This window comes from Nicotiana tomentosiformis, chromosome 8 (assembly GCF_000390325.3).
Source record: "Nicotiana tomentosiformis chromosome 8, ASM39032v3, whole genome shotgun sequence".
NCBI lineage: Eukaryota > Viridiplantae > Streptophyta > Magnoliopsida > Solanales > Solanaceae > Nicotiana > Nicotiana tomentosiformis.
Window position 1 is genome coordinate 28,834,199 of NC_090819.1, and position 10,447 is coordinate 28,844,645.

A 10,447-nucleotide genomic window follows, 5' to 3' on the forward strand; every position below is an offset into this window, starting at 1 on the left:
ACAGAGTCGACAAAATTCCATTTCGGAGTCATGTTCACACAGTTCCGACTACGGTCCAAATCCTAAGACTTAAGCTCTTATTTAGGGACTAAGTGTCCCAAAACACTCCGAAACTCAAAACCAATCATCCCGGCAAGTCACAATAGCAGAAAAAGATTTGGGGGAGACAGTTAATAAGGGATCGGGGCTATTACTCTCAAAATTACCGGCCGGGTCATTACATCCTCCCCCTCTTAAAATAATCGTTCGTCCTCGAACGAGTATAAAGACATACCTGAAACTGTGAAAAGATGAGGGTACTGGCTGCGCATATCCAGCTCGATCTCCCAAGTCGCCTCCTTGACCGACTGACCCCTCCATTGAACCTTTACTGAAGCAATATTCTTTGACCTGAGCTTTATGACCTGCCTGTCCAAAATGTCTACTGGCTCCTCAACATAAGATAGATCTTTGTCCAACTGGACAGAGCTGAAATCCAATACATGAGTCGGATCACCGTGATACTTCCGGAGCATAGACACATGGAATACCGAGTGAACTCCTGCTAGGCTGGGAGGCAAGGCAAGCTCATAAGTAACCTCCCCAGCTCGCCGCAACATCTCAAAAGGACCAATGAACCTCGGTCTCAGCTTGCCCTTCTTCCCGAACCTCATGACACCCTTCATAGGCGATACCCGAAGCAAGACCCGCTCACCAACCATAAACGCCAAATCATGAACCTTACGGTCTGCATAACTCTTCTGCCTGGACTGGACTGTGCGAAGTCTCTCCTGAATCACCTTCACCTTATCTAGGGCATTCTGGACCAAATCTATACCAAACAATCGGGCCTCGCCCGACTCAAACCATCCCACTGGGGACCGACACCGCCTACCATACAAGGCTTCATACGGTGCCATCTGAATGCTGGACTGGTAACTGTTATTGTAAGCGAACTCTGCACATGGCAAGTATCGGTCCCATGACCCTCCAAACTCCATCACACAAGCATGGAGCATATCCTTAAGAATCTGAATTGTGCGCTCGGACTGCCTGTCCGTCTGAGGGTGAAAGGTTATGCTCAACTCCACCCTAGTACCCAACTCCTGCTGTACGGCTCTCCAAAATCGTGATGTGAACTGTGTACCTCTGTCTGAAATGATGGATACTGGAATACCATGAAGGCGTACAATCTCTCTGATATAAATCTCAGCCAACCTCTCCGAAGAGTATGTAGTCAGCACCGGAATGAAATGGGCTAACTTGGTCAGCCGATCCATGATCACCCAAATAGCATCGAACTTTCTCAAAGTCCGAGGAAGTCCAACCACAAAGTCCATGGTGATCCGCTCCCACTTCCACTCTGGGATCTCTAACCTCTGAAGTAATCCACCCGATCTCTGATGCTCATATTTAACCTGCTAACAGTTGAGACACTTGGCCACAAACCCAACTATGTCCTTTTTCATTCTTCTCCACCAATAGTGCTGCCTCAAGTCCTGGTACATCGTCGCGGCACCGGATGAATGGAGTACCACGAGCTATGGGCCTCCTCAAGAATCAACTCCCGAAGCCCATTTACATTGGGCACACAGATCCGGCCTTGCATCCTCATCACACCGTCATCACCAATAGTCACATATCTGGCATCACCTCGCCGAACCCTGTCCTGAAGAACTAGAAGATGAGGATCATCATACTGGCGCTCCTTGATACGGTCATAAAGAGAAGACCGAGCAACCACACAAGCTAATACCCGGCTAGGCTCTGAAATATCCAATCTCACGAACTGGTTGGCTAAGGCCTGAACATCCAAGGCTAAGGGCCTCTCAGCTACCAGAAGCTATGCCAAGCTCCCCAAATTCTCTGCCCGGCGACTCAAGGCATCGGCCACTACATTGGCCTTCCCCGGGTGGTATAATATAGTGATATCATAGTCTTTAAGTAGCTCCAACCACCTCCGCTGACGCAAATTAAGGTCCTTCTGCCTGGACAAGTACTGCAAACTCCGGTGATCAGTGTAAATCTCACCGTGAACACCGTACAAATAATGACGCCAGATCTTCAGGCCGTGAACAATAGCTGCTAATTCGAGATCTTGAATTGGATAATTCTTCTCATGCACCTTCAACTGTTTAGACGCGTAGGAAATCACCCTACCGTCCTGCATCAATATCGCTCCAAGGCCAATCCTCGAGGCATCACAATAGACAGTGTAGGCAATACTAATACTAGGGCTGTAGTCAAAGCTGTCTTGAGCTTCTGGAAGCTCTGCTCACACTCCTCGGTCCACCTGAACGGAGCACCCTTCTGGGTCAGCCTGGTCATAGGTGCAGCAATGGATGAAAATCCCTCCACAAAGCGACAGTAATACCCCGCTAAACCAAGGAAACTGTGGATCTCCGTAGTTGATGACGGTCTAGGCCAACTCTGCACTGCCTCCACCTTCTTCGGATCTACCTTGATCCCATCACAAGACACTATGTGGCCCAAGAATGCCACTGAATCAAGCCAGAATTCACACTTAGAAAATTTTGCATACAACCTCTTCTCCCTCAAAGTCTGAAGCACGATCCTCAGGTGCTGCTCATGATCTTCCCGAGACCGGGAATATACCAGGATGTCGTCAATAAACACAATGACGAAGGAATCAAGATAAGGCCGGAATATACTGTGCATCAAATGCATAAAGGCTGCTGGGGCATTGGTCAGCCCAAATGACATGACAAGAAACTCATAGTGACCATATCTGGTCCTAAAAGCAGTCTTCGGGATATCCGGCTCCCGAATCTTCAGCTGATGATAGCCAGAATGCAAGTCAATCTTGGAAAACACCCTGGCACCATATAACTGATCAAATAAATCATCAATGCGAGGCAAAGGATACTTGTTCTTCATTGTAACCTTGTTCAACTGCCAATAATCAATACACATATGCATAGAACCATCCTTCTTCTTTACAAATAAGACCGGAGCATCCCAAGGTGATACACTGGGCCTGATGAAACCCTTATCAAGCAACTCCTGCAACTGCTCCTTCAACTCCTTCAACTCAAGAGGAGCCATACGGTATGGAGGAATAGAGATGGGCTGAGTGCCCGGCAACAAATCAATGCCAAAATCAATATTCTATCGTGTGGCATACCCAGAAGATCAGCTGGAAACACATCTGGAAAGTCCCTCACTACTGGAACTGACTCGACTATAGGGTATCAATACTGACCTCTCTCACATAGGCCAAATACGCATCACACCCCTTATCAACCATTCGCTGAGCCTTAATAAATGAAATGACCCTGCGGGGAGTATACTCTAAGGTACCTCTCCACTCTAATCTCGGCAAACCTGGCATAGCCAGCGTCACGATCTTAGAGTGACAATCAAGAATAGCACAATGGGGCGACAACCAGTCCATGCCCAAGATAACATCAAAAACTACCATACTAAGAAATAACAAATCGACTCTGGTCTCAAAACCATTAAGAGCAATCAAACACGACCGATATATGCGGTCCACAACGAGAGAATCTCCCACTAGAGTAGATACATAAACAGGGGAACTCAATGAATCCCGAGATATCCCCAAATGTGGAGCAAAATAAGAAGACACATATGAATACATAGAGCCTGGGTCAAATAATACTGATGCATCCCTATGACAAACAGGGACGACACCTGTGATAACTGAATATGAAGCAACGACATCTGAATGGGTTGGAAGGGCATAGTACCTGGCCTGGCCTCCCCCTCTAGGGCGACCTCGACCTCCCCGACCTCCACCTCGAGCTGGCTGAGGAGGTTGAGTAGCAGCTAGTTCTGGAAGAATGGCCGGAGGACCCGGTGGAGCACGTGGAGGCTGACAAGTCTGTGGACGTGCACCCCTCCTGGCTCTAGGGCAATCTCTAACCAGGTGACGAGTGTCACCACACTCAAAACAACATCTCGGAGGACGCGATGGCTGAGACTGACTCGGACCTGGCCTGCTGGACTGGCCGATAATAGCACCTCGAGTAGGAGGCATACTAGATACTAGCAGTGCTTAATAGGGCTCGTGAGGTCTAGGAGGAGCTGGGACACCGCTGGCTGCTGGAAGAGCTGAATGAAAAGGGCGACTCACAATACCCCTACCATAGCGTGCTGCTGGTGCACGAGCTCCTGAATAATGACCAGTCTCTCAAGACCTCTTGGCCTCTCTCTCTTCTCGATCCCGGGCGAACATGCCCTCCACTCTCCTGGCAATGCTCACTGCCTGCTGATAAGTGATGTCCATCTCCAACTCCCTGGCCATACTGGTCCGAATACTGGGGTGTAGTCCCTCAATGAAGCGACGAACCCTCTCTCTGACTGTAGCAACAAGAGCCGGTGCATGGCGAGCTAACCTACTGAAATAGACTGCATACTCCGACACAGTCATAGAACCCTAACGCAACTGCTCGAACTCTGCACGCCAAGCATCCCTGAGGCTCTGAGGAACATACTCATGCAAGAACATCTCTGAAAAGTGAGTCCAAGTGAGTGAGGCTGCCTCATCTGGACTACTCAGCTCATAGGCACACCACCACTGATATGCTGCTCCTCTCAGCTGGAAAGCGTTGAAAGAAACCCCACTTGTCTCCACAATGCCCATAGTGCGGAGAATACGATGACACGCCTCAAGAAAACCTAGAGCATAATCTGAAGCTAGTCCGCTAAAAGTAGGTGGGTGGTACTTCTTGTACCTCTCAAGTCTGAGCTTCTCTGCCTCAGAAGCAGCTACCCAGATCTCATGCTGAACCGGAGCCACTGGGGGTATAGGAATATACTCTAAGGCCTAATCAACCTGGACCCTCTGCCTAGGGGTGCGGTCTGCAGGACTCTGTGCCCCTCCCCCGGCCTGAGATGTAGCAGGAGCTATCGAAAATAGTCCAGCCTGAGCCAGAGTGCTGAACATGCTCGAGAACTGAGCTAAAGTCTCCTGGAGGGCTGGAGTAGCAATAGGGATCTCCGGCGCTGGCCCTCCAGCTGGAGCTGCTGGGGGCTCCTCTGACGCAGCTCTCGCAGGTGCTCGGGCTGCACCGCATGGTCATCCTCTACCCCAACTCCGGCCTCTGGTGGCTCTGGCAGGGGGCTCGGGTGCCTGATCGTCGGTCCTCCCATTGCGGGTCCTCACCATCTGTGATAAAGAATAGAATAGAATCTTAGAATTTAACTCGCATGACAAGGAAATCAAAGAAATATGATTGTTCTTAACAGTTACATAGCCTCCCGAAGATAAGTATGGACATCTCCGCACCGATCCGCAAGACTCTAATAAATAGGCATGTGACTCGCGACTCCTACGAACCTAGAGCTATGATACCAACTTGTCACGACCCAAAATTAACCCTCCGTAAGGTGTCGTGATGGCACCTAGTCTTTACGACTAGGTAAGCCTACTATTGCGAAAAATATAAAGAAAACACAACATTTTAAGGATAAATAACATATTATAAATAGCCAAGAGTAGTACCACTCGGCATATACAAAATAATTTCCCAAGACCCGGAATATCACTAAGTCACAAGTTGCTATAATCTATATAGCTCTATACAAAAGTCTGAGGATAATAAAGAAAGCATCTAGGCGAGGGAGTAGAATGGGACTCCGAAGATCTGCGGATGCAAGCAGAGGTACCTTGAAGTCTTCTAGAATCATCAGCACGTACTAACCCCGAGGCTGATATCTCGCACCTGGATCTGCACACGAAAATATGTGCAGGGAAGGGCATGAGTACACCACAATGGTACCCAGTAAGTGCCAAGCCTAACCTCGGTCGAGTAGTGACGAGGTCAGGTCAAGGCCCTACCAGAGTAAATATAATAAATTAAACAGTAAAAGATATAAGTAGAATTTACGGTAACACAGTTAAAGAATTTCTCAAAAATTTAACAGTTAAGGGAGCCCTCGGCTCAAAATAAGGTAAACACAGTGGGAAATCTCTCGGGATACCGTCCCGTAGTTTCAAATAAATATGCAGTACAGGGGGATCTCCCGGAATACGTCCGCAATCCCAAAGTAAATACACAGTATAGGGGGATCTCCCGAAATACGTCCGTAGTCCGAAAGTAAATATGCAGTGCTGGGGGATCTCCCGGAATACGTCCGTAGTCCCAAAGTAAATATGCAGTACATGGGGATCTCCCGGAATACGTCCGTAGTCCCAATTTAAATACGCAACGCAAGATGAAATGACAGGTATGACATCGAGTTATACAGTTTATACTGGACACAGATAAGGCAAATAAGGACTTAACTGAACATGATGCATAGAATTGTCAATTAGGCAGTTAAAACACGTAAGCATGCTTTTGTAGTCTAAACTACACAATTAAACATATTAGTACAATTAATAAGAGAGGCAATTTATGATTTAAAAAGGTTAAACATGTTTTTTGCAATAATAGCCCGTGTACGTACTCGTCACCTCACGTACACGGCGCCCACACACCAAATAATATCAAGATATCCTAAGGGGAAAGACCCCAACACAAGGTTAGGCAAGCCACTTACCTCGAACTGCTCAAATCAACTTGATATCACGTTCTTGCCATGGATGTCTGACTATAAATGGCCCGAATCTATTTAAAACAGTCCAATACCATCAATACATGCTAATGGAATGAATCCCACAAGAAAAACTACAAAATTAGGCCAAAACCCGATATTGGCTCAAACCCGGTCCCCGGGGCCCACGTCTCAAAACCCGACAAAATCCTCGAAACTAGAAAGCTCATTCACTCACGAGTCTAACCATATCAAATTTACTAAAATCCGACACCAAATGGTCCTCCAATCCACAATTCAAACTCCCAAATCCCTAGTCTACAACTTCCAATTTCCACTTTAAATATATATTAACTAGGTGAGAAAATACATGGCAAGGCAAGATTATTGACCAAAAATAAGCACAAGGAACTTACCTCAAGAAATGCCTCAAAAATGCTCTCAAAAATCGCCCCAACCCGAGTTTGCAAAGCGAAAAATGATAAAAATCGCGATGCCTTTCGGTTTTAATCACTGCCCAGGTATTACCGCACCTGCAGAACCTGGGCTCGCACCTGCGGGTACGCTTGTGAGGAAAACTTGCGCATCTGCGCAACTCACTTGCACCCCCTTCCTTCACGCCTGTGACGAAAGAGCCATAACTGCGCCCTCGCGCCTGCGGAGTCCCTTCCGCTTCTGCGCATCTTGCGCATGTGCGAACATCCTTGCGCATTTGCGGGCATCGCAGATGCAGAAACTTCCTCGCAACTGCGACCCCAGGCTAACTCTCGATTTATCGCATCTGCGCTTCCATCTCCTCATGTGCGGATCGCACACCTGCTGTATCTTTTCCGCAGGTGCGAAAACACCAGAACCAGCAAAGTTCAGAAATTCCTCTAAGTCCAAGTTTTCACCCGTTAAGTATCTGAAACACACCCGAGGCCCCCGGGACCTTAACCAAATATACCAACCAATCCTAAAACACCTTACGAACTTAGTCGAGCCTTTAAACCACGTCGAACAACACCAAAATCATGAATTAATCACGGATTCAAACATAAGAATTTGAAGTTTTTTCCAAATTCTACAAACGGCGCCGAACCACATCAAATCTAGTTCGAATAACCTCAAATTTTACACACAGGTCACAAATGACATTACGAACCTACAGCCACTTTCGTAATTCTATTCCGAGCTCGATATCAAAATTTTCACTATCGGCCGAAATCGCCAAAAAACTAGCTTCCGCCAATTCAAGCCTAAATCTACTACAGACCCCCTAAACACATTCTGGATGCGCTCCTAACCCCAAAATCACTCAACTGAGCTAACAGAGTCGACGAAATTCCATTCCGGAGTCATCTTCACATAGTTCTGACTACGGTCCAAATCCTAAGACTTAAGCACTCATTTAGGGACTAAATGTCCCAAAACACTCCGAAACTCAAAACCAATCATCCCGACAAGTCACAATAGCAGAAAACGATTTGGGGGAGACAGTTAATAGGGGATCGGGGCTATTACTCTCAAAACGACCGGCCGGGTCATTACACAAACCAAACATGCGTACAAGTTGAAAAACATCATACAAATCTACCCAAATCGTCAAGATACCGATCCGAATTCATTTACCATAAACGTCGACCGTGGTCAACTCAAGTCGTTTTTAAAGTCAAAAATGATATTTTCTTCAAAATTTCACATATAAAATTTTTGGAAAACGACAGGGACTACGCAGTACTCAAAACATAAAAAAAATGTTCGTCCTCGAACAGACATAAAAATGTACCTGGACTGGTAAAAAGGTGCGGGTATCTACTCCTCATATCATACTCGGACTGTCACGTAGCCTCCTTAATCGGCTGGCCTCTCCAATGCAAGCCTATAAGCAACCTCCCCAACTCTCTCCAAAATCTCAAATGGGACAATAAACCTCGGAATCAACTAGCCCTTCTTCCCAAACTGCATCACTCCCTTCATAGGCGACACTCAGAGAAGAACCTTATCACCTTCCATGTAAGCCACATCTCAAACCTTCAGATTTGCATAACTCTTTTGCCTAGATTAAGCTGTATGAAGTCACTTCTGAATCACCTTAACCTTCTCCAAAGCATCACAAACCAAATCAGTGTCCAACAATCTAGCCTCATCGGGCTCAAACATAACTAACCGACAAATGACATCGCCTCCCATATAAGGCCTCGTACGGAGCCATCTGGATGCTCGACTGATACTTGTTGTTGTAGGCGAACTCTGCTAGAGGTAAGAATTGGTCCCACTGGCCCCCGAGATCTATTGAACATTCTCACAATGTGTTCTCCAAAATTTGAAAAATATGCTCAGACTGTCCGTCCGTCTGAGAATGAAATGCGGTACTCAGATCAACCCACATGTCAAACTCACGCTGCACGACTCTTCAAAAATATGATGTGGACTGTGTGCCCATGTCTAAATGATAGAAATGGGTATGCCATGCAGGCGGATAATATCTCGGATGTAAATCTGAGCCAGCAACTCTGAAAAATATGATGTCATCACCGGAATGAAGTGTGCGGACTTAGTCAACCGGTCCACAATAATCCAAACTGCGTCATATTTTCTCAAGGTTCGTGTTAAGCCTACCACAAAGTCCATAGTGATGCGCTCCCACTTCCTTCGGTATCTCCAATCTCTGAGTCAACCCACCCGGTTTCGGATGCTCATACTTCACATGTTGACAATTCAAACATGACCAACAATATCTTTTTTCATCTTCCGCCACTAATAGTATTGTTTCAAGTCAAAGTACATCTATGTAAGACCCGGGTGAATGGAATAGCGCGAACTGTGAGCTTCCTCAAGGATCAACTCTCTCAACTCATCAATATTTGGAACACAAATCCGGTCCTGAAGCCACATAACACCATCATCAACAATCACAACCTGCTTAGCACAATCTTGTTGCACCGTGTCTTTCAATACCAACAAGTTAGGATCATCAAATTGGCGAGACTTGATACGCTCCAACAATGATGACTGTGCCAAAACACAAGCTAGAACACTGCTAGGCTCTAAAACATCGAACCTCACGAACCAGTTGGCCAAACGCTGAACATCCATGGCTAATGGCCTCCCCACTATCAGTAAAAATGCCAAACTGTCCATGCTCTATACCTTCCTGCTCAACGTATCGGCCACTACATTAGCTTTCATCGGATGATATAATATGGTGATATTATAGTCCTTTAGTAACTCTAACTATCTCCGCTGCCACAAATTAAGGTCCTTCTATTTGAATAAAAGTTGGAGACTCCAATGGTCGGTAAAGACATCACACAGAACACTATATAGATAGTGCCTCCAAATCATGAGCGCGTGAACAATGGATGCTAACTATAAATCATGCACATGGTAATTCTTCTCATGAACCTTCAACTAATGAGATCTGTAGGCAATCACTTCATAAATACTACACCAAGTCTAATACACGATGTATCACACTACACAATGTAAGATCCCGAAACTGTAGGCAACACAAATACTAGGGCTATAGTCAATGCAGTCTTGAGCTTCTAAAAGCTCGCCTCACACTCGTCAGACCATCTGAAAAGAGCATCCTTCTAGGTCAGCTTAGTCAATGGGGCTGAAATAGATGAAAACCTCTCCACGAACCGGCGATAATAACCCACCAAACCCAAGAATATCTGAATCTCTGTAGCTAAAGTAGGTCTAGGCCAATTCCGAACTATCTCAATTTTCTTAGGATCCACCTTAATACTCTCGGAAGACACAATATGACCCAGAAAGAGCAATCGAGTCTAACCAAGACTCATAATTTTAAAACTTGGCATATAATTGATAATCCTTCAAGGTCTAAAGTACTATCCATAGGTGCTGCTCATGCTCCTCTCTACTGTGAGAGTAAGCTAGAATATCGTCAATGAATACAATCATGAAGGAATCCAAGTAAGGCTTGAACATTCAATTC

The 10,447-nt window shown here is 46.1% G+C and overlaps 1 protein-coding gene across 1 annotated transcript; it reads right to left on the reverse strand.

Annotated features, from left to right (window-relative positions):
* Positions 1-9,270: 9,270 nt before the first annotated feature.
* LOC138897247 (uncharacterized) lies at positions 9,271-9,624 on the reverse strand. The gene has a single exon (XM_070183209.1). The coding sequence runs from the start codon at positions 9,622-9,624 to the stop codon at positions 9,271-9,273; it is 354 nt and encodes a 117-aa protein (XP_070039310.1).
* Between the last annotated feature and the right edge of the window lie 823 nt (positions 9,625-10,447).